The following is a 24,384-nucleotide window of genomic DNA, read 5'->3' on the forward strand; positions in this document are numbered from 1 at the left end:
AGATTTTTTTCTCCAGGCAAGGAGTGGCATGTGGCCCGCTTACTGCCACCTTTTCCCTCACACCAAAGGCTTTTTGTGGCTAGTACTGCCCTACTTGTGGCTAGTCCTGGCCCTGCATAAAGCCACGGCCCCAGAAGAGGGAGAGCTCAGGGTAACTTATCCTGAAACGTTCCTAGGTATAGCAATAACAGCAAACTAATTTGGGTCTATTCAATATTTACATAATATGTCTGAAAACTGCAAAATGATCATTTGGATCATTTCCAGTTAAAAGTGAAAAGATTTGGGTGCTGGAGATTTGAACAATTAATAATACTACTCCCCTTGTGTGCATCTATGTGGTTGTCATTCCTAATTTGTGCCAGGCGTGCCTATTGGCCTGGAAGGTGGCAAGAAAATGTCTTATAGAAAGATAATTAAAGTGACATCAGTATGTTTTTGTAAGTTTTATGTACAAATGGGCATCTAAAACTAACAAAACTCTTAATTATCAACACATATCAATAACAATATCAATCAAATTAAGCATTACCTGGAAAATGACTGAGCATTTGGTTTTCAGAGAACACACTCTTCTCTCTTGGGCTGAAGTGACCTACTTTTACAATTTTCATGGCTGTCACATATCTGGTTATCTTCCAGTAATATAATCCAGTCTTTGATGGGGCATACAGATTTGGCGAGCTGCGTTTGGCATGTGCTTCTAATACAGTTGAATTTTAAACCCTATTATAAACTTGAATGTTTTTGTCTGCAGGTCTAAAAAGTTTCAGTCGTTCATTGAAAGCTGTCTTGTGAAGAATCATGGCCAAAGACCTTCAACAGAGCAGCTAATGAAGCATCCCTTTATCAGAGACCAGCCTAATGAAAGGCAGGTCCGCATCCAGCTTAAAGATCACATTGACAGAACAAAGAAAAAAAGGGGAGAGAAAGGTAATAGGATTAGTCATATGCTGACGTTATGAAGAAGATGAATTGGCAGGGGTAACTGCAACATGCAGTTTTGGCTCATACAATCAATAAAACAATCTGACTGTTTCTCTATGAATGATGGGATCAGGACACAACCGAGAGGAAAAATAGAATTATAGTTTGTTGCTCAGATCTGACTCCCTTACGTTCTCAGAGAAACAAGTCTAATTTACATGCCTGGCCAATGCCTCCCACCCTGTTTCAGAGACTTGTGTGACGGAGATAAGTAGATCTGGGTGGCAGTGCCCCCTCTTTCCCGCTTTGCACCACTGATCCGCGGTTTAAAGCATGTGGTGCAAATACCCCATGGGCACGGCAGCAGGAGATGTAGAAGGTATGTTCAGCCAAAGAAACAAGTCAAGGAGCTGGTTGTGGGGAAGGCAGCAAATGCATATGGATGGATATGTAAAGGACCACTCAACTATCATATTCATTAAAGTGCATATGATGGCTGGAGTTTCCATTTAAAAATATAACATGGATTCTGTAGTGGTAATGCACCACAATTTTTACTTACCTTTTTTCCATCTCTTTTGCCTTTGTTTAGAATGTGTATAATGCCAACTATTGGTTTTTCAAAATAAGATTCTATTTGGCTGAATGTATGAACCCTTGTCTGTCAGTAGCCCAGAGGATAAATGGCTGAGAGAAACATGTTTAACTTACTCGTTAAGATTTTTATTTTTTTTAATATCCTTACGATATAACATTAATATAATATCTCCAGTATGGTCCTTTTGTGAGCCATTTTGTTCATTATCATCATTTATCATTTGAAGAACGTTCAAAGGAAAACATTGAAACCCTAATCTGAAATATTACATAACTCTTATTTATATAGCGAATCCTCAGTACTGTTACAATAAGAGGTAGTGAAAGTAAATGACAAACTGAAATTACATAACACACTTTAACACATACTGCTAAACAGAGCCGGCCTTAAGTGTTCTGGCACCCTGTGCGGACTACTCCTCTGGCGCCCCTCATCCCCCAAAAAGGGAAAAGAATCTCCCCCTCTGCCCCTTCTCACTAGCTACCCCCCCCTGCCCCTTCTCATTATCTACTCCCTATCCTTACTTACCTTGTTGCCGGAGTCTTGCGGTGGGAGCAGGAGGCGTCAGTCTTCCCGCTCTGCCGCGGTGCGCTATTCACAGCATGAAATGCCGGCACCGTGACGGAGTCACAGAGAGTGAGGGGCACCGGGCGGTTGCTGAAAACTTCACGAGCGACCGCTCGGCACCCCTGCCCGGGACTTAAATCAAAACACCGTTTTTTTTTGTTTGTTTTAACTTTATTTAACATCATCTGTGTTAAATAAGGCTAAAAAAACCTTTATTTAACATGGAGGATGTTAAATAAAGTTAAAAAAAAAAAAAAAAAAAAGCAAACAAAAAACCCCCCGATGTTTTAATTTAAGTCCCGGGCAGGTACCCCTGTTGCCATGGCAACACAGGTTGCACACCCCTAAGGCCGACCCTGCTGCTAAAGACGTAAGAGAGGGCCCTACTTTTATATGAGTAATTATTGTTTATTTCCTTTTTTTTTTTTTTTTTTTAACATTTTTATTGTCTTATTTATGTGGTGCCAACAATTTGCACAGCACTACTGAGATAGTAATTTGTGGGCAGAGAAAAAAACGATCATGCTTCTACTGAACTCTAGTAGGGTTAATGGGAAATTCTAAATGCATACATTATGTATTTGAGAACCTGAGCATTGAAAAATGCAAATGAAACGGCCGCATTAAAATAAAGGAACTTCTCTCTACAGATGAGACCGAATATGAATACAGTGGCAGTGAAGAGGAGGAAGAAGATAATGATTCAGGGGAGCCAAGGTACGAATGTGTTTAATATTTGAAATCAATACACAGCATAAGATCGTTGGTATGACTCCGGGTAAGTTCCCCATGGCCTTTGTGTGAAGGATGTGGGCCCATAGGAATAGTATTTTTGCAGTTGATTAGGTTTTCAGGAATTATATTTGTCCCGGTGTGCCTGCCGCCATTTTGGTGAGTTTTCCTTGGCCAGTTAAAAGTTGTGAGTCTGCTCCTGACTCTGTATCTGGTCTAGTCATCCCAGTTTAATTTTGGACTAAAACCAGAATTTCTGGGGTGGGGTTTGAGCCTTTTGGTCACCATCCTCCTTGAACCCTTCAGCGAGCCTCCTCTACGGAAGAGACCCTAGAGGATCTGGCTCTCCCTAGATGTTTGTTTGGGAGAAATATTTACCTTAGTTGCTGCTCTAGGCATGACCCAGAGCTTTGCCCCTCTGATGTCATATGCTAGGTACAGACATATTACATCACATCCCTGCTGTCTGTCTCTTAAAGTAGTGCAGTGCCTTGTAACCAGCTTATTGAGCAGCACAGAGGGCTTTGTCGACCCAATAAACCAGACTACAGAAGCAAACAAATGGGTCACATGAGCAATTTAGTATATATTTACTGTAAGATTCTGTTAGATGTTACTATTGAGATCGTGTGGTGTGTTTTAATGATTATGTCCACCTTTTTCTATACTGCAGCTCAATTTTAAACCTACCTGGTGAGTCTACACTCAGGCGAGACTTTCTGAGGCTGCAGTTGGCCAATAAGGAACGTTCTGAAGCACTCCGGCGCCAACAGCTGGAACAACAGCAACGGGAGAATGAGGAACACAAGAGGCAACTGCTGGCTGAAAGGCAAAAACGTATTGAAGAGCAGAAAGAACAAAGACGTCGTTTAGAAGAGGTGAGACTATCCACTGAAAAATATTACACTATTCGCTTACTTGAGAACTTGCTTAGGAAAGAATTAAACTCCTTCGTTACCAGGTAGATTAACAAAAAAGTAAGAATTTATCATCTTATCCCTTAGTCCAAACCAGTGGGTCTTTGCCCACAGCACCCTTTAAAGACTAAGTCTCTCCTTTGTCTGCTGCTGCAGAAGACGTAGCACCTGTATAACCTACATTATACTAGCGGTCACCATTTACATCAGGTTAGGCTTCAGGAAAAGGTGATGTAAAGTGAAATGGTATAAACAGAATAAGGTTTTTCAATAAAGAGCTGATCAGCTAACAGAACAAGCTGTGTTGGACAGTACAGTGCTTAGTTTAAGTCTACTGTAAAACAAAGCATTATTTTCAGTGGTCAGAACCATGATCGTAAGGCTATGAATGTGTCACGATGTAACTTGAGATCAGGTCTAGAGTTTCAGTTATGAAAGTGTAAAACTGATACAAGGTGAGTTTCTATAAAAGAAATGCCGTTTGTATATCTGTAGCGCTCAATTACTAGGCAACTCCAACTCTGATTTCAGACTCTTTGTGCAACATATACCCCGTGCCGTTTATGTGGTTTTATTTTTATAATCTGTGCATCGGTACAGATTATGATCCATCAGCCAACATGCCCTTTTTTTGACCATTACATAAATTACGGTCGGTAAAGGTTATGGAAAACCCTTCCACTTAAAATTAAGGGGGTAGTAGAAGCATTATTAAACACTCATTTACAGATACCAGACAAGCCAGAAGGCTTATTTTTCCCACAGAAATCTCATGGTGCTGCCACAAACACAATGGATTTGTGGTAGGCGCATGCAAATAAGGTCTACAATGATCACATTTTGCCTCTATATCCACTTTATAAATGGATCCCTTGAAAGTAATTGCCCGCTGTACAAGACAGCCTTTAGACAAAACTCTGGTAAGAGGTACAGTAGCCAGATCACCACTCATGGACAGCTGTTTCATCCTTAATGGGACTCGTCAGCATGAGGCTGGGATACTGGCTTAATACTTGAGTCTTGGGGTAGCCAAGAAATACCATTACATAATTTATGGTGGGTAAAGGTGAGGGAAAACCCTTCCACTTAAAATTAAGGGGGTAGTATTTGCATGCGCCTACCCAGAATCCCTTCTGGTTGTGGCAGCATCATGAGATTTCTAAGGGAAAAACAAGCCTTCTGGCGTGTCTGGTGTCTGTAGATGTTTAATAATGCTTCTGCTACTCCCTTAATTTTTGACATAAACATACATGAATTTGCCTCTGGAGTGGATCACAAACACTGCCGGGATGTAAGAGCCAGTTAAATATGTGCTGCCTGTAACAAAGCATTTCAGATTACTTAGCTTAGTGAATGTGCCATTATGTGCTATTTATCCTCTGCTGCTTTATCTGAAGGCATTATCAGTGCGGCATTTTTAGATCTGCTGCATTGTGCGCGCCTACTCCATGTCCCTTCAGCGACAGCCGCACACGGGAAGCAGCGGGGGCTGTGAGCTCAGCACGTGTTTGACAACATGTCCTTTGTGATCAGCATTCAGTACAGACAGCAGGCAGAGCGCAAAAAAGGAATTGGCCCCGACCGGTACTAAATAAAATGGCTCATTACCACAGAGCAGGACGGGAGAGCTGTTACTTTTGTGATGTTTAGAAGGTGACCAAACTTCACAAACCTGAGAAGACCTTTCTATTTTATAGGACGAGTTCTGCTTAAGATCGGGATCCCCCCCCTCATTTTCCCCTCGTGTTGTTGTTGTTTTGAGAATATCATGTTGACCTCAAAAATAAGACATTTTTAATAATGCACATTGTGCATTGGCAAACTATTTTTTTTTAATGGGATCTAGAAATGAAGACTTCTGCCTCGTTTTCCACCCCCTCTCTCTGATTTTAGTGCCCTTAATGCAGCTCACGATTTCCATTGTGACCTTGAACAATGTCCTTGATTTAATAAGTCTCTCGGTTTATGCAGTGCATTTAGTTTCCTAGATTGCCTTGAAAATGAACGGCTACCATTGTGAAACAGACATTGTTTGCAAAGTGTTACCATGCAGAGCCACCATCCTCCCCTATGGAGGCTGTCGGTGACTGACACAACAGAGAACCGACGGCCTGTTGAGTCTGTTAATGCAAACGCATGCACCTTTTCCAGCGATAGGTGATCTATAGGTGCATTTTACCTGGGAACTATAAGCCTATTTAAGTGGGTCTGTCCCTCGTTGTTTGTGGGGTGTAGTATAGTTAGGTGTATGTATGTGTATAATATATATATATATATATATATGTGTGTACCCAGCGATGTTTAGAATAGTGGATATATATCCGAACTGATCCCAGGAAACTAGTCATGTACCCTGACTCGGCGTCATAGGAGTTGTAATCCTCCTCAGCTGGGGTGCATAAAGTGACAAACTCGTGTGTCTGTTCACACGACGTAAAAGTCAGCCAAAAGCCACTAGCTTACAATAGGAAGGAAACACAAACCACACAGTTTGTAATACAACAAGCGCAACACTGATTTGGCAAGCGAAGCAATGAGGTGTCACCCGTAAATGTTTATGCAACTACTTCACCACTGAGTCACCGATTAGCACTCGTAAGGAGCAAGGCTTTTATGTACACTTCCCGATAATAAACTGTTATTTCTGTTAACAAAAACTAGAGCACTCGCAGTAATGATGTCAGAGACCATGGATATTCTTGGAAGGCACAGATCTCTGGAGGGGATGGCTAAAAATATAATTTGCTCATTTTAAGCACTTTAAAGTAGGGTGCAGTGAACCTCACGTCAAATCAAATCAGGGAAATAATTCTTAAATAGAATTAAAACCCCCAAACTAAATCACAGCCAAACAGAAAACAGGCTTTGGATACTGCTCCAGTCCCATTTGGAAAATATGTAGATTTAAACCCTCATGTTCTGAACAAGACTACCCATACCTAATATTACCACAATAATACTATATATACTACCTCAAATACTACCAATAAATACAACCATGGCTATTGTTACCCACTACCACCACACTCCTTCCGCTGGGTTCTCTAGAGCATGCCACCACTTTCTCTTCAGAAAAGAGCCATTCTAAAGACATCTTAATGTAATCTAGAGTACTTGCTGCTGGCTCTGCAGTAGCCAAGGCATGGAGAGTCCTACATATACTGTGCGTTAGCCCCTTAAAACTGAGCCTTGTCAACTCCTTTACTGCTGCAATTGACGGAGTCCCATATTTGAAGTCTTCTTTAACGGAGTAGACATAATGACGCCTGCTCACTTCTCCTTCTCCTCTGTCTGTCATTGTGAACCAGGTGAGTAGTGTGCCGATGACCCGCCATGGGCCGTCACATATGCCCAAATGGTTCTTTTGATATTCTAGTATTTTAACGATGGTTGTGTAAACCTGAACAGGCTTGACTGTGTGGGGTTATTATTCTGTGGAAGAATAGCTAAGGTGGCCCTGTGTAATGCACTGTTCTCCTCCTGATGCTAAAGTTCTCTGTAGTTGGCTCTTCATTGAGTAAAGATGAAGCTCTCTTGAGTGAATAAATCCCTAAATCCTGTATTCTCTTTCTATGCTGGAAGAGGGAATATGTTGCTTCCAGAATTAAAGTGCAGCTTGATATTGATGTCAAATTATATTTCTGTATTCTAGACTGTTTCTTCTGCCTGCTGTTTTATGTGTTTTTTTCCCCTCTTTCACTTGTTGTCCTTGAATACCATACTGTCCTAAGACTGACCTCTCTTCGTGTGTGCAGAAAAGTAGGTCAGGAGAATATATGCCGCATTTCAGTCTTTCAATTTGTTCTGAGGAAAAAATTGAAAGCCTTGGATAATCTGCAGATTAAACAACGTCTTGCATCATATATACACTTTAAAGCAAGTCAAAAATATTTTTTTCCTTTATTTTGCTTTTAAGTAATTACTTGAGTACCACAAAATCAGCAAAACATCAGAAATGTTTATTGGAATGAAAATGAGAGCTCGTGATTTAGAGTGACCCCGATGTCCGCGATTAGACCACAACTTGTTTTCGGCCCTTGTGCTCTCTCCACGTTTCTTCCTGTGAAAGCCTTAAACCTAATTTGGCCCGTGACTTTCTTACGTTAAGGATGTTTATCTGCCAGAATGCGATCCCACCATCACCATCCCAGTGAAGAAAGACTTTCTAATGTGAGAGCTGAGTCTCTGCGGTGCAATAGCTTTCTTAAGCGGTCTTCTGACAAAGTGTTTGAGGACCACTGCAGGCCTGTGTAATCTGGATGAGGTCACTACTTAAATACAGATGTGTGTATAATGATGAAATAAAGAGGTCCCTGGGCCCCAAATATTATCTTGCCCAAGTAGTTTTTTAATCATTTGTCAAGTAGAAAAGTGGAAGCTACTTGTTAAGACATCTTACCGTTTCTGTACTATTCTCATCTAATCTTAACTTTTCACTCGCCGAGGTTACGTGTAAACCTGTTCATACTTCCAAACCTTTCTTTTTGGGGTTGTGGTTACAGGCATGCCTAGGGAACAGGGCTTTATCGAGGCTTCTTAAATGCTACCTGTTGATGGCTATTTAGAAGGTGTTTGTACGAATAAACATATTTTAATTCCACATTTAAGGAGTAAACATTTTGTGTTTTATACAAATTTATTGTAACTTTGACACCTTCATGAGAAGTTGTTCCCATATGACCAGTGATGTACCTGGTTCATCATGGATGAAAATCAGAACTGCAGCACTGTTAACACCCAGGAACACAATTTTAGAGGACGTTCCCTTCATGCCTTATCCCAGGTGACCCCATGAGAAGCATAAAAATAGAATTGTGTAAAGAGGTCTTGTAACACCCCTAACAAAAGTTGCTTTGGTACTATAGGTGTACAATAGACCTTGTCCTTAAATTAAGGGCTGTAGAAAACCATGATAAACTTTTTTTCTCACCAAGCATTCTGGCCTCATAGAAAAGGATGTCAGGTGATAAAGCACTTGCTCTCCTCCTCCGCTGTCCGATGATTCTTGGTGCTGATTGGCTGCTTCAAGCAGCCAGTCAGTGGCGATAAAACGCGCCTCTTGCAATCAGAACCCCCAGCCCATGGTGTTTGCTGAGCCGGCGTTGAAGCTGACTGGCCGTATGTATATCATGTGCAAGAAGATGTTTGGCTGAACACACCTCATGCATGGCAAATAGCTGATGGATGAAGAAAGGGCCGAATGCATATGGGGGGTTCTGCAGATCCACCCCCCTTGCAGGGGATGCCTCGGAAATGTAAAGGGACCACGTAGCTATTAAATGCATTAGAGTGCGTATGATAGCTGGAGTGCCCATTTAACAGTCAGACAGGCAGCTTACGCTGTCACCCGACGGATTCAATGTAGACGATGCATTGTAACTAACAAAATAGCTAATAAATTAATAGTGTTGGTAATGCCACATCCGGATTATACATATTAAAACATAGCTTTTATTATCAAAATTAAAACAATAATTCATCTCAAAAAAGTAATATACTTGATAACTTGTGTGTTTTACTTGACATTACATTTTTTTTATAGAGCATTAGAGGGAAAATTAAATATTAGAAACTGACAATATACAATTTGACTTGGGTTAATACGCATTAAGACATACTGGTACAGAAGGGGAAGAGAGCACTGCCCCTGCAAGCTTACAGTCTATTAGGAGCTTGAGGAGGGAATAAAGTGGAAGTAGAGGGAATGATTGGATGAGGATGGTTAGATTGTAGCACTATTGAGCCGTTTCGTTAGGCTAATTACAGAGTTTAGTTTCTGCTTTGTCGTTATTGTGATGCACTATGTATTGCAGTTGACTGCAGATGTGCTTCCCGCTTGACACTCTCTCTAGTTTAGTCCTACACAACTATGTGCATCTGCATAAAATGTACAAATGCATAAAGTACCAAGACTGTTAACAGTTACTGTATCTTGTATTAAACAGCAACCTATTACCATAAATCGCAATGATTTTCAATCAACTTTAATACAGCTACTAAGTTGAACACTCGTATGTATACATGAAAACATGAGCAATTCTTGGACAAGCTACGAAGTTTGGTGCAATCAGCATTAAGAAAAACAATCACCCTGGCAATTGATTGCTTCTGTATTTGCCTTTATAAATGTGGTATAAATCTTTAAATCAAGTGCTTGGACTTTCCAAATATTAAGCAATTTATATTGTTTTACCTGTTACTGCCCTCCAGTGGTGAGCTCATGTAAGTGCAGTCTGTATATGAACAGGTGGAAATAGAATGTCCATGGTGAGAAATATGCAGGCGTATTGAACAGCAGTCCCCCGCTGTCTGCATTATGCTCAAAATTCAGGTGTTATGTTTTGCTTCAGTAGTTCCAGTAAGTGTTTTGCTTTTATAAAGTAATTCCATTTGAACTACAACTCCAGTCATCCTCCGTAAAAATCAAAATCTGTCCTGTATAATTATTCTTGCATAAATGATCGTTATAATACAGTGTTAGTGTATAACAGATCGCTGGTTTGATGCACTAATACTGATTTACAGATTTAGGTCACTCTGTATCAATGTATTTGTCTACAGTGATAACCTTTTGTAATAGCTAATTTTTCTTTTAAATCTATATTTTACCACTATTTCTGGTGGAAGGACATTGCCTCTGTTCGTAATCAAAGTTGAGCTCTTTTTTTTTAAAAAAAAACACCTGTTTGCGTTCATAGTAATTTAATTCTGGAAATGTTTCCATGCTGGAGAAGTCATGGATAGATCTTGTACATATAGAAGCATAATTTGACCATAGATAAGAACCATTTGGCCCATCTAGCCTGCACATTATTTCTGATCAGCTAATAGTTTCTATTTGTTCTTGTTTTCTTAATATACACACAACAAAGCAAAAGATCAGTGGACACCCAGCAAATACTACTTAGAAGCCCCATAATGCCTCAGACAGGGGCTTTTAAATAATAATCGCTGGGTGTGCACTAATCGCTTGCTTTTTTGTGTGTAAATGTTGGTTATTTCAGCAGCACCCCAGACTTTGGCTGTATATATTTTTACAGTGCTCCCCTCTCTGTATGTTTCTGTGCATTGTTTTAAAATGGTTCTCCAAGGATAACCTCCAGCTGTCAAAAAATAGCATTCATCTATCAAAAGTTGTACAAGTTACTAGACATGTGCAAATGGGCCCCAAAAAATTGGGGGTAATTTTTAATTTGGGAACGAAATTCGTTGCCCCATGCCCCCTTTAACATTCCCTCTCTCACACTCATTCTCGTTCACTCTCTCACACTTTCTAAATATTTCCGTATCTTCTCTGCCAACCACTTCCGCTTCTTCCAACTGCATCTATTTGCGCATCTCCCCGATTCTCCAATCGGAGGAGGTCCACGGGCCTAACTCGGCACTGCGGTGACGTCCTCCCCGATCCTCCAATTATAAACTGAGGGCTATATGGCGGTGCTTGCAGTGACGTCCTCTGCCCTGATTGGAAGATCAAGAGTGGGCGTCACTGGAAGCGCTGTCGTATTGCACTCAGTTGGCGCTTTTGGTAACGTCCTCTTCCCCAATTGGCGGATCAGGGAGGACATCACTGCAGAGCTGGGTTATGTCCGTGGAGATGGGGACGAAGAAAGAAGATTAAGGACTGAAGAGAGAAGTAAAGGGAGAAAAAAAGAATATGCAGAAGGAGGTACAGAAGTGGTCGACAGGAAAACATTTAGTGAGCGTGAGAGAGAGACTGAATGAGTGCGAGTGAATGTGGACCCAGGATTTTTTGACGAAAATTCTGAGCTTTTTGTGTGAATCAACGAATTTACAAAAATTCAGTAAGTTTGCAATTCGTACGAATCCGAATGGACAAGTTCTACGAGTTACCATCCTTGGCAAATCTGTGGAATATTAGTAAATCCAAACATTTTCTCACAAATTCTGTTTTACTCATTTGTTATTTACAAGGTTCAAGGCCTTTATAAACAGTTATAATTATGGTAACCATCTCCCATTATTAATGAATAAACATTACATTACAACGCATTATTTACTTTTGCCAAGTATCAAATGACTTAGCTGTACTTAGCCTTTTATTTTGGATGAAGATGTTGGAAAACCCCTTTTTTTTTTCTCTTTCATTTTTTACACGTTTACTATAAGAATGAATTTACGGATTGTCAACACGCTGATCAGTGAACTCCCTTTGAGTGAAAGCTCTGATGTTCCATGTAATTATACATCCAATGAATCTGTTTCAATAAGTACCTTCTCAAACTCGAAGACTTGATTGATCCTCATCAGGCTTTCTTATGTAGCTTCCTTACACATAGGGATTTTGTTATTTTCTTTGCAAAAGTGTTATGAATAAATTAAAGCATGTTGATTATGGGACCTCTTATAACCATTTTTAGACAAAGAAAGCAGAAAAAGCTTGCAAAGTTATTGATTTAGGATTCTACTTCTCTTTCCTTTAATGAAACCTTTTTTATACTTTTAAATGGATCCCGCTGTAACAAAAACTCCTGGAAACTGCTGTTCAGAAACTCAGTGGATCGAGTATACAATATTAATTATAATCGAATACCATGTATGTCATGGAATATACACTACTGCTCAAAAGTTTGGGGTCACTAGCTGTAACGTAACTGCAAAAGGGTTTTCTAATGATCAGTTAGCCTTTAATACTTAAACTTAATCATGCAACGTGCCGTTGGAACACAGGTGTGATGGGAGTGATAAAGGGCCTCTGTACGCCTATGAAGATCAGCCGTTTCCAGCTACAATAGTCATTTATAACATTAACAACATCGGCACTGTATTTCTGATCCATTTCATGTTATGTTAATGGAAATATGTTGCTTTTCTTTAAAAAACAAGGCCGTTTTTAAGCGACCCCAAAGTTTTGAACGGTAGGGCGAGTTCCCACCATATCCTCATATCACATTGTCCTATGGATTTAAGGACGATGTATGTAATATTTGTTGTAAAAAGCATCATACATAGTAACTACCATATTCTTCATGTGTGCCCTTGCTGTGGACTTGCCTTGTCTCTCCACTGTTTGAGAAGCGACTTGGAAGCTACGGTAACATTTTCTTAAGAAGGTTCCTTTTTTTATGTGTGTATTATTAGTTACTTTTGTATGGTTACTTGCTGATATATATATATATATATATATATATATATATTCAGTGCACAGACTACTTTGCTAAGTGCTGGTAATTAGCATTGCAAATCCTTTTTAGCGCACTGGAGTGCATGTAATAAAAGTGTTGCAGAATGTGCGATAAGCGTAAAGCCTTAAAATTGTGCTTGCGACACAATAATGCAAAAAAATTGTGTTTTCAGCCATACATTGCAGGTGCAATTGTGACACTTTGGCAGTTCATTTTGGTTGTTTACTTTGTGCGAAACGCTTTAAGCGTGTCTGGCTCTTTTCTTCACAAAATTGACATAGAATGAAGAAATTTATATTACTTTAGTGGAGCTCATGTAATACTTTCTACAGAATCTGAGTGCTACCTACCCTTTGTGGATTGTCTGGCGCCGGAATATGACAAATATTTATCCCTGGGAAGTGAAACATCTTATGGTGTGATTTTGCTGCTTTTTGTTCACAGGTTTACTTTAAAAATAATAATAAAAAATAAATATATATATATATATATTATATATAATATATATATATATATATATATGTGTGTGTGTGTCAGAAATCAGTTTATACATATACCCTGTATTTGTCTCAGAAACATTGATTTTATAGATGTGTCTTAAAAGAGAGTGCAGTGGTTAGCTGAATTGAAGACTTTTGGAGGACCACCTGTATATGGCCGCTATTAAAGTGGATCGATGCCCCGCAGAAATCATACTTGTTACTTTCCAGGCAGCAGTTTCCTAACACCCTCCACACCCGTGCCTGTTCTATTTAGATATAAGATCTAAGTGTCAGCTCTTTTGCAAAAAAATAGCTTATAGCCAAATATCTGTATACATAAGATTTAACATCAATACAATGCAAGTTTCTGGGGGTGTCGGGTTTAATTTAATAAGCAAGTAGGGCTGCAACTAACGATTATTTTCATAATCGATTAGTTGGCCGATTATTTTGTCGATTAATCGGATAAAAAAAATGAATGTAAATTTTTCATTTATTTAAAATAATTTAATAAACAAATGATATTAAATACAAACAGCAGAATAAAAAAAAAACTTTGATAAAATGCATTTCTTGTCTTTATTTCCCAACCAGCCCCCCCAATTTATGCACATTTGAGCCCAGGCTTGCCATGCTACCTCCCACATATACCACTCCACGCTGCCTCCCACATATGCCACTCCACGCTGCCTCCCACATATACCACTCCACGCTGCCCCCCACATATACCACTCCACGCTGCCTCCCACATATGCCACTCCACGCTGCCTCCCACATATGCCACTCCACGCTGCCTCCCACATATGCCACTCCACGCTGCCTCCCACATATGCCACTCCACGCTGCCTCCCACATATGCCACTCCACGCTGCCTCCCACATATACCACTCCACCCCCACATATGCCACTGTGCCTGATACGCCTTATACCCCCTGATACACCACTCCATCCTCCCCAGACATGCCACGCTGCCTTCCAGACATGCCACCCTGCCCTCCCCACATATGCCACTCCACCCCCAGATATGCCACTGTGGCCCCAGATATGCCTTTTACACCCTGATACACCACTCCGTCCTCCCCAGACATGCCACACTGCCCTCCCCACATATGCCTTATATACTGTATATGCCTTATACCCCCAGATATGTCACTCCGTCTTCCCCAGATATGCCTTATACCCCCCCAGATATCTCATAGTCCCCTCATAGAGTCACAGACCTGTTCACAGCACACTGACACCATACTTTTATAAATAAGTACTGGGTTAATCTTCACTGCCCCCAGGATTTAGATTCCCCTTAGTCTGCCCCCCTTTATCTCTAACTGCATCTTAAGTTAACTTTATTAAATTAACCCTCAGTCCTCATCATTAAATGAACCCTAAACACCCCATTAACCATAACTACCCCTAAATTAACTCTAAATACCCCATCAAAACAACTACCCTAAATTAACCCTAAACACCCCATTAACCACAGCATCCCCTAAATTAACCCTAAAGACCCTGTCAACCACAACAGCCCCTAAATTAACCCTAAACACACAACTGCCTCAAATTAACCCCAAACACCCCATTAACCACAGCTGCTCCTAAATTAACCCTAAACACCCCATTAACCATAGCTGCCCCTAAATTAACCCTAAACACCCTATTAACCATAACTGCCCCTAAACACCCCATTAACCATAGCTGCCCCTAAACACCCAATTAACCATAACTGCCCCTAAATTAACCCTAAACACCCCATTAACCATAACTGCCCCTAAATTAACCCCCACCTCCCCTGACTTTCAGTAGCCCAAATATAAATTTTATACTTACAGTTAGATGAGTGTCACAGCCATGTGGTTCTGGCCTTCTGGGAGAAGGAAGGGGGCGGGGCCAGTTGTCACAGTGATTTACAGGGAGGGACTGGTAAGTAGGAGCTGCTGCTGTGAGTCAGACTAAACTATTATATAATGAGGGGTGTTTTTCAGAGCGTTTGCTCTGAAAAAACCCTCATTTTATAATCGATAATAATCGATTCAACTAATCGATAATGAAATTCGTTGGCAACGAATTTCATTATCGATTATTATCGATTTTATCGATTAGTTGTTGCAGCCCTATAAGCAAGTAGATCATATTTTATCCCATTTAAACTTTGGTGAAATTCACTAAAAGTAAAGTAACCGATTTAATATCTAAATAGTATGTTTGTGTATTGTTACCTACTAAAGTCTGATAAAGTGAACTATAGTAGTCCATATACAATGTGATCGTGGCACTATAGGTAAGTAGCGCAAGCAAATGACCCGTTGATTTAATTTTCATATAATATGTTCCAGGGCTCCTGTCACTTCTACAAAAAAAATCTTAGTATTATTCCTGGCAATAATAACTATCGCAATGATGGTGTAAGATAAATAATGAAATCATTTACTATACCTTTTTTGTATTTTTATAATGTTTTCCTTTGTATCGTTAGCAGCAAAGACGCGAAAAAGAAATGCGAAAGCAACAGGAAAGGGACCAGCGGAGGCGTTACGAGGAACAGATGCGTCGAGAGGAAGAACGGAGGCGGGCAGAGCATGAGAAGGTCAGTCACCCTAGATGTTTCTATACTTTTTGAACCCAAATTGGCTAGATTTGTAACTACTATCATTTAATGATCTTAATGAAACGCACAAGACATGTTGTATTTGCTTGGTAATCCGGTAACAACTAATTCAGTTGCAGGTTTATTACAGAATTATAGTGTTCTGGAGATTATAAAGTAGTACTGAAGAAATAAGTTGTGATTGGCTAGTTAGATATTTTGAATTTTCCAAACTCATTGTAATAGAAGGAGCACTTTTTCTTTTGCATGTTTTACTGAGTTTGTTTGATTCTTCTTATGAGAAATTTAGTTATAATCTGGATCGCCCTTTACAGGTGGTGTAGTTACAAGAATGAGTTATTTTATTAGCTGTGATGCGACATAATATATATGTGAAAAAAAGTATTCCCGGGTTTTTTCTTTCTTTCTTTTCTATTTTTGCATCATTGTCACACTTAAATATTTCAGATAATAAGCCTAATTTTAAAATTAGACAGCGATAACCCCAGCGAAACACAAAGTGCAGTTTTTAAATGATGATTTAAATGATGATTTTAAGGCATGGGTCCTCTGACAGCTGACATAGCGTTACACAATAAGAACATCATACCAACAGTGGTGGTAGTGTGATGGTCCGGGGCCGCTTTAGGACCTGGGTGACTTGCCATAATTGATGGAAAATCCTGAAGGAGAATGTCCAGGCCATAAGTTTGTGACCTACAAGCTCAAGCGCCGTTGGGTCATGCAGCAGTATAATGATCGGAGGCACAAAAGCAAGTCCATCTCTGAATGGCTCAGAAGAAACAAAATGAGTGGCCTAGTCAAAGTTCTGACTTGAATCTGATTGAGATGCTGTGGCATGACCTAAAACAGCCAGTTCATGCTCCAAAAACCTCCAATGTGGCTTCTTCCAAGAAGAGTGTCTGAAATTCCTCCACTGCGTTGCAAAGGCACACTGCCAGTTATCACAAGCATTTGATTGCAGTTGTTGCCACTACGGATGGCACAACCACTTATTAGGTTTAGGGGAAAATACTTTTTGACATGAGTGATATAGGTTTTGATTAACTCTTTACCCTCAGTTAGTGAAATAAGTTAATAGCTGCATTTTGTTTGTTTTTTCACATAGTCTTATATTAAAATGAGTTGGATGATCTGAAACATTTTAAAAATGTGGCAAATTAGCAAGTCATACTAAATTACCAGTCATTAAAAAACAAAAACTTTCTCTTCAAGTAATCTTAAAGGCATTACTCAGCCCTTCAAGTCCCAAATGGTTATGCCAAACCTGACTTCTATACTGCGGAGGCTGTCTGGCCTACTTCTACGGTGGGAATCCGGGATGAAGCATAATTAATGCCCAAGTATCAAACATTTTAGTTATTTAAACTCTTAAATGGGTGACCATTAAGAACATCATACTTAAAAATGTTAACATGAACTTTAACTCTGCGTTCTCATATTCCTTAGACAAGCAGGTTAAAATATTTCAGAGGCTGCAGTTATTATCATAAATTTGTTCTGAATACCAAAGTATACATTCAGCCAGAATTACAATTACAATGCTCTGTACGTGCTGCCAGTACTTTTATTCTTCAGGGGTGAAAGCAACCTGGTCCTTTGAATTGTTCATTCAACTATATTCTGTATGGTTGTACCAACTCTAGCTAGACAACAATCCCCATCATCCACCATTCTAAGGAGCTGCAGCACAACGGCCACTAGGACTGTTTAGGGTACCTAACATGTTTCTCTCTGACTCTACTAACTATTCGCCGAATAAGTCTTTTCTTTGATTTTCTCTCCTTCACTTGCTGCAAATGCCAGGAATACATCAGACGCCAGTTAGAGGAAGAACAGAGACAGTTAGAGATTTTGCAGCAGCAGTTACTGCAGGAACAAGCTCTACTGCTGGTAATGGGAGCCGATGTCCTAGCTTCTTCACTCCATCATGTGCTTGTGCATGGTCTGTCGTGATGTTGCTCATGTTACCAGTGGCATGGATTACATTTGTATGTGGTTTGCATGTTACATTTGTCCAGAAAGCACCGTCTTAGAAACATAGAAAAATAGAACTTGATGGCACCCAACAACCATTTAGCCTGTTTTGGTGTAAAGACTCAACCCTTAAACTGATTAAGTAACAATAAATTAACACAGCCGCTGTATACTGCAACCACAATATATATCCCAGGTGGAGAAAACGGGACTCTTTGATACCTTTTTTGGGCAACGTACAAGCTATATAAGCTTTTGGGAACTCAGTCCGATATATTTCTTCCTTCGTTCCACACTGAAGAAGAGACCACTATGTATAAAAAATGATTTAGTGTAGTCTGAAGAATGGTCCAATTGCTGTGGTGAGACGACAACTTTTCAAACTTTGCTTATTGTACATACCCTCTAGGTTGTAAACGTGCAAGCAGGGCCCTCTTTACCTAATGTATTGGTTAGTCTGTCAGTTCTAGTCTCGTCATACCCCTTGAATATATGTATTGTGTGAAGCGCTGTATAAATTGTTGGCGCTAAATAACTAAAAGATAACAATAAGCTCCATATGTAGTTTTTCTAGGTATTACAAACTCGCAGTTGCTCGGTATATAGTGCACTACTTTTAGTCACTGCGGGCTGCACAGATTTGTATGTTGTCATGTACTCCATTGGTCATGCAAAGGCTTTTTCATTTGCCATCTGAAACTTTATAGCATGTGGGAGTAAGATAAAAAACAAAAATCCAAGGTCTGTGTTGGATTAGACCAGCGGGGCAAATATTCTGGTCTATACTTTTAACTTGTAACTTTTTTTTTTTTTTTTAAGGAATATAAGCGCAAACAATTAGAAGAACAAAGACAGGCAGAACGACTACAGAGGCAATTGCAGCAAGAGCGCGATTACTTGGTTTCTCTTCAGCAGCAGCAGCAACAGCAGCGGCAAGAGCAGAGGGCATCGGACAAGAAGCCACTCTATCATTACAAGGAAGGACTAAACCCCGCGGAGAAGCCAGCTTGGGCAAAAGAGGTATGGCTGGCTTATTCTTAAGGAATGTTCATTAAAATGAAATTTGATGCCATAACAGTTATTATTTCCAAAGTATTGTGTTTCTGATACAACATAGCGAGCGTGTAAATTATCTTATTAACATTAAGCCATTGTGTACAGAAGCTCATCTCTTCTTATCTGAGAATAAACATCAGATTATTGTGGTGTAGAAGTAGGCGTAGATGTTGGGATGAGGGCATCATACGCTTTCCTTGATTTCTGTGCCAAATTCAGGCCCGAATGCCTGCTAAAGTACATGCACAGTCACCTGGTTTTCCTTCATTTCCACAGCACATATCCCAGTGATGGAGCCAGTAGTTTTGTGGAGTGCTAAAAAGTACAGCGAGCGCATCATGGTTGGCCACCTTCATCCCTTAAATAATGTTTTAGCTAGCAAAAGGTTTCCATTTTACAGCACTTTTTCCCCAGCGGTGCATTTTTAGATCTCTGTTGATAATTTTTTATATATTACTGTGTGCCATTTGATGTAGTGATTTGTGGATTATGTTGTGCTTCTAGTCAATGATGGTTGATTTACTTTTCTATGTTTTCAATTGTACCACTCTCTCTAAGAAGCCTCGTGATATCCTGAAGGACAATATTTCAAACTGCCATTCCTTGTCATTTAACATCACAAGCATAAATATGTATTATAAATATGTATTATTCTGATAAGGGTGAGAAGATATTGGATATATTGATTATCTTCATTATTCGTTACTGTGCCACTATGCTCATTTTGCTGAGGCCACACCACCAAACAGAAAATCAGCCTTTTTTTCAACGATTTCTCCATTTAAAAAAAAAAGAACTGCATGGAACGCAAGACATTGTTAAAGTATCCTTGGCCATCTGAGTTTGCCTATGGTTTGAGTTCCATGCCCTGCGACCAGCCATTGAAGCGGCTTCATATTCAGAACGTGGCGACTAAGCGCTTGTGTTTGACAATGTTTTCTGGGAAACCAAGACATGCGTAGCGCAATAATAACATATCATTAGCAGTCATTGCTAACAATTACTGATTTTAAGCGATTTAACCTTCATGCAGTTTTCAGTTTCGCTATAAACCAGTTTTTCATCGTAATGGAATGTGCATGCTCCATTAATAATCTAATTTTGCCATTGTGAGTTTTAATGTTGTGTTGTAATAGTATAATTTTGTGTGATCCCACTCCCAGGTTCAACAGCGATCTCTTAGTAATTCGCCTGTTCTTCCTGCTAAGCAGCAACATACTTCTGTTATCGAACAGCAGGTGTCCTTGGTAACCAAAGATGCATCTTCTAGTTGGCAGCCCTCAAGTAGGCCAAATTCTCAGAACCTGCAAGCCTCAGGTCGTGTGAAAGTGGACAACTTAGCTCCATCCATGATATTGCCTTCAATTCAGATTTCCAAGTCAGGGCCCTGGGCACAAGCAACACAGAGCGAAGTGCAATCTCTAGATGATGAAGTGAGATACTTACTCCAAGTGAACTCACCAGAAAATGAACCAGGGCGAAAATCATTAACATCCCTTAAAGGGTCCCGCTCACAAGGATGTAGTCCAGCCAGGGACACTGGATATTCCAAGGTCATGAGAGGTTTCACTTTTTTAACTAAATTAACATGCATGAACCATTTAACAATCAACTGCGAAGAACAAAAATTATATTCACGACTTATCCTTATAGATAACTTCACTTGGAGAGCGGTCATGCATGATTAGTGTATTTCTGATAATCTGAGCCTATACTTAGATTTCTGTATCTTCTTTAAAAAAAAAAAAAGCATACATTAACCCATTCATGATAGGCAGCCACAGTGTCTGAAATCTAAGCTGTATTCCGGTGGCTGTTTGTGGTGTAAAGGCTTACGTGTCCCTCGGTCTCTTGCTTTGTTGTGTTTGCCTTGATTTGTTGGGTTCCTAACAGCTGTCTCTGTGGGCTTGGATCCATATCTGTGTGCAAGCATTACTGCCCTCTTCTTCGCTCACTTGAATCTTTTGTTGCCCTGTCTCTCTGTTGGTTTATTATCTTATATAGATCTCTTTCTTCATGGCAGCGATGTTTTAAGTCGCATTGTAATGAAATCTCCATCATCATTGTCATCATCATCTGTTTGTTTTCTCCCAAAGAAAATGTTTCAGGTCTCCGGGCACAAAGATCTATAGAAAAAAAACAGAATTATCCTTTTCCAGGCTGGTTATAGTGGGGCAGACAATTATTTGGGTTTTGTAGTTGTACTATTGGTTATCAGTATACCACAATCTAGACCCCATCTTACTACCAACATCTGTTGGTATTACAAGTATAACTTTCATAATTCATACATGCAATCAACTGATTAAGTCTGGATTTGTTTAGTGGATTCCAGTGGTTTTTTTTCTTTTTTAGAACAGCACTCTTTGTAGGTCTTGCCTACTTTTTTCCTGTCCAACACTCGGCCCACAAGGCTTTCAGGCTTGACGGCTCCTGTCATGCTTGTACCTAGGGTTAACCAGGATGTGACAGTGTCCCTATCTTCTGCACGCTAAGCTTAGTGAACCCACATTATCCATCCACAGGATTAGTTTTTCACCTCCCCGGTTCTGCTGAAAGAGAAGTTTCATTATGTGTACCATAGCAAGAATAACTTTTATTTACCCAAGTGCCCTAAAGGTATAACAATGTAACTATAATCAGTTGGATATGGACAAAGTACCCTACTGGTCTCATATTTAGAAAACTGTTAACCAGGTTGTAAAATAGCTGTGTCTGTATGTTCTAGAGCTACTAGTATAATGCTTATGGTACCTCATTGATCTTCTGTCTAAACTCTTCGGAAGGTGATTAGGTGGTGGTGGTGAAATGGTGATTAACAATAACTCCTCGTTCTCTGATTTTTATGTTCAAAATAATGTCTTTATTTCAAATGAGGCATGTTTTTAAGCACTTAAATTTAAGTTAGAAAGCAAAAGGAGTCACAGCATGAGAGCACTGTCGGATGGGAAGAGTCTGTCGGTTTGCATGGCAGCTATACAATGTTTATACGGTATCTCACGCAGATGGAAAGGTGCATGTACTCTCAGGGGCGTTATTCTGCATTCACCGGTGAATTATTCTGACCAAAGAGATTTGTGGCCTAGTGACCTAAAATGGCCATTCTCTATGCGCTATTCTCCTTGACTATATATATTATATATAATTATTATATTGCCCTTCTAGCCCTACGTTTGTTCCGTGTGCCATTTGATAGACCATCATTTTTGTTTTAATTACTCGTTTGAAGGCATTGAGTTGTCCCCACTTTGCCCACAGCCTCCTATAAGTACCTGCACTTTTTCACTGTGAAAGCCATCACTGCTTCTTGTCACAGTCCATAGTTACCTTTTATTCACATGTAAATTCAATTTCTTAATTTTTTGTTCCTTTTTAGCTATATATATCACTTTCTAAACCAGTCTTTTCGTCATTTGTTACCCTTGAGCAACACAGCATTAACGGCAAAGCAAGTGAGGGTCCTCCTGAGACTAATTATCCAAACAACCCTATCTGAACGTAATTTGTAATCCGTGGTATTCTACTTAATATTTTGAAGTTATTCCCAGTACCGTAAGGAAATTTTAATCATTACAAGAACATAAAATACAAATCCATTTTTTTACTCAATGCAAACATACCATTTGATTAACCATCATTTAAATAAACACTCATTTCGTGATAGCAAAAGTAATGAATTCATTTGTCACGAATGTTATATAGAGTTTTGGAAATAGTGAAAAAGCAAAGGACCCCAGCTCCGCACATATAGTGGGTGCAAACCATGAGCCCACCTTCCATGTGTTTTAAAGAACAAAGATATGTTCAATAGGGAAGCATTTGAGTTTATACTCCAGTCTACCTTAGCTATATAATATATGGTTCCTCAGTAACTGTATATATCATATAATCAGCTATATAGATTTAGAGCATTGATTGATAAGATCCTGTATTCTGTATAGACTTAGCCTCACCAGTATCAATAACTGGTAATAATTCATTGATTTGGTTTATGAATGGCCTTTGATTTAGAATTATGCCATTATTAGTAGGGGTACTGTAGTAGCTGTTCTTACTTTAATGACTTTTTGCTCTTGCATTTAAGTCAACTGGTTTGGAAAGTGAAATATAGATTCCATGGAGATCGACTGAAGAAAACAAGAAGGGATTTGGTTTTTCGGCTAATGTGGTTTGTTTTTTGTTTTTGTTGCTCAGGTAGAAGAACGTACCCGACTCAATCGGCAGAGTTCACCTGCTATGCCACATAAAGCAGCTAACAGAATATCTGATCCAAATTTGCCCCCGAGGTCAGAGTCCTTTAGCATTAGCGGAGTACAACCTGCACGGACACCGCCCATGCACAGACAAATTGATCCACAGGTACCAATAACATAACTAGATGTGATTTTTGTTGTAGACAATTTCTGTTGCTCTTGTTTAGAGTCTTTAGAAGTTTGTGATAATCGTTACTGGAATAATGGGTTCAGGGAATAGGATGTGGCATCATAAACTCTCAAGAACTCATATGCTTAGGAAAGTGTTCATCTGTGGTTGTGAAAGCTTATGGACTCTTAGATTTCATTCTTTGAATATGTTGATGCACCAAAGACTCTCTTTAACCGGATTTGTTATTAGACTTAGAATGCAACCACAGCTTCACACAATACTTCCATCCCAATCAGACTAAACATGTCAACAATGAACATGTTTAGTGCAATAACAGCAAACGTGTGGCATACTGTTAATATTGGCGTTAAAGAGACATTTGCATTAATATATATATATATATATATATATATATATATATATATATGATAAATTGGAATCCGATTTGAAGGAAAATATTTACTACTACTACTACTAGCTCTCTACCTTCTTTGTTATCAAAATCTTGAATTTCTTTAAACATTTTTTTATTCCAACTACAAAATGCAGTAATGTCAGCATGATGTTACAGTGTTTGCTCATTATGCTTGAACATATAGTATGTACAACAGTAACCATGTAGACCGGAGTGGTTTACTGTGTAGAAGGGCAGCGAGCGGTGTACAGCACTAAATAATTGCTTCATTTACATAGCACAAGCCAGTGATTTCTCTGCCTGTGCCTGTAAATGTCACAAAATACACATTAAAAACACAAATGAGGCTCAATCAGGAAGCAAAAGCCGCCACAACCTGGCAATGGCTGGGAGACGTCAAGCTGTCATGCTAAATTTGTGTGTTTGGGGGGGGTTTATAAGGCTTGAATGGATGTAATACCTGAACAGTAAATGGATTTGTACAATATTGGGTCTAAACTCAGATTCCATTTTAATGGTTGGTGCAAACTTAGCAGCTATTGCCTATGGTCACACTGAGATATAATCAACCATTTCCTATTTGCTGGGGGGAAAATGGTG

At 39.5% G+C, this 24,384-nt stretch overlaps 1 protein-coding gene across 12 annotated transcripts in view; it reads left to right on the forward strand.

The window, feature by feature from the left end:
- Positions 1 to 24,384, forward strand: part of TNIK (TRAF2 and NCK interacting kinase) — a 113,235-nt gene that overhangs the window by 60,078 nt on the left and 28,773 nt on the right. For 5 of the 12 annotated variants that reach the window (XM_053461004.1, XM_053460992.1, XM_053460996.1 and 2 more), the window contains exons 10-17: positions 758 to 933; positions 2,743 to 2,809; positions 3,498 to 3,702; positions 15,840 to 15,950; positions 17,778 to 17,864; positions 18,768 to 18,968; positions 20,168 to 20,557; positions 23,199 to 23,363. In XM_053461004.1, the coding sequence (XP_053316979.1) occupies positions 758 to 933; positions 2,743 to 2,809; positions 3,498 to 3,702; positions 15,840 to 15,950; positions 17,778 to 17,864; positions 18,768 to 18,968; positions 20,168 to 20,557; positions 23,199 to 23,363 (1,402 nt within the window). The remainder of the gene's footprint in view (positions 1 to 757; positions 934 to 2,742; positions 2,810 to 3,497; positions 3,703 to 15,839; positions 15,951 to 17,777; positions 17,865 to 18,767; positions 18,969 to 20,167; positions 20,558 to 23,198; positions 23,364 to 24,384) is intronic. The other 7 variants (XM_053461000.1, XM_053461001.1, XM_053461002.1 and 4 more) reach the window with 5 other exon arrangements.

Source organism: Spea bombifrons, chromosome 3 (genome assembly GCF_027358695.1).
Source record: "Spea bombifrons isolate aSpeBom1 chromosome 3, aSpeBom1.2.pri, whole genome shotgun sequence".
NCBI lineage: Eukaryota > Metazoa > Chordata > Amphibia > Anura > Pelobatidae > Spea > Spea bombifrons.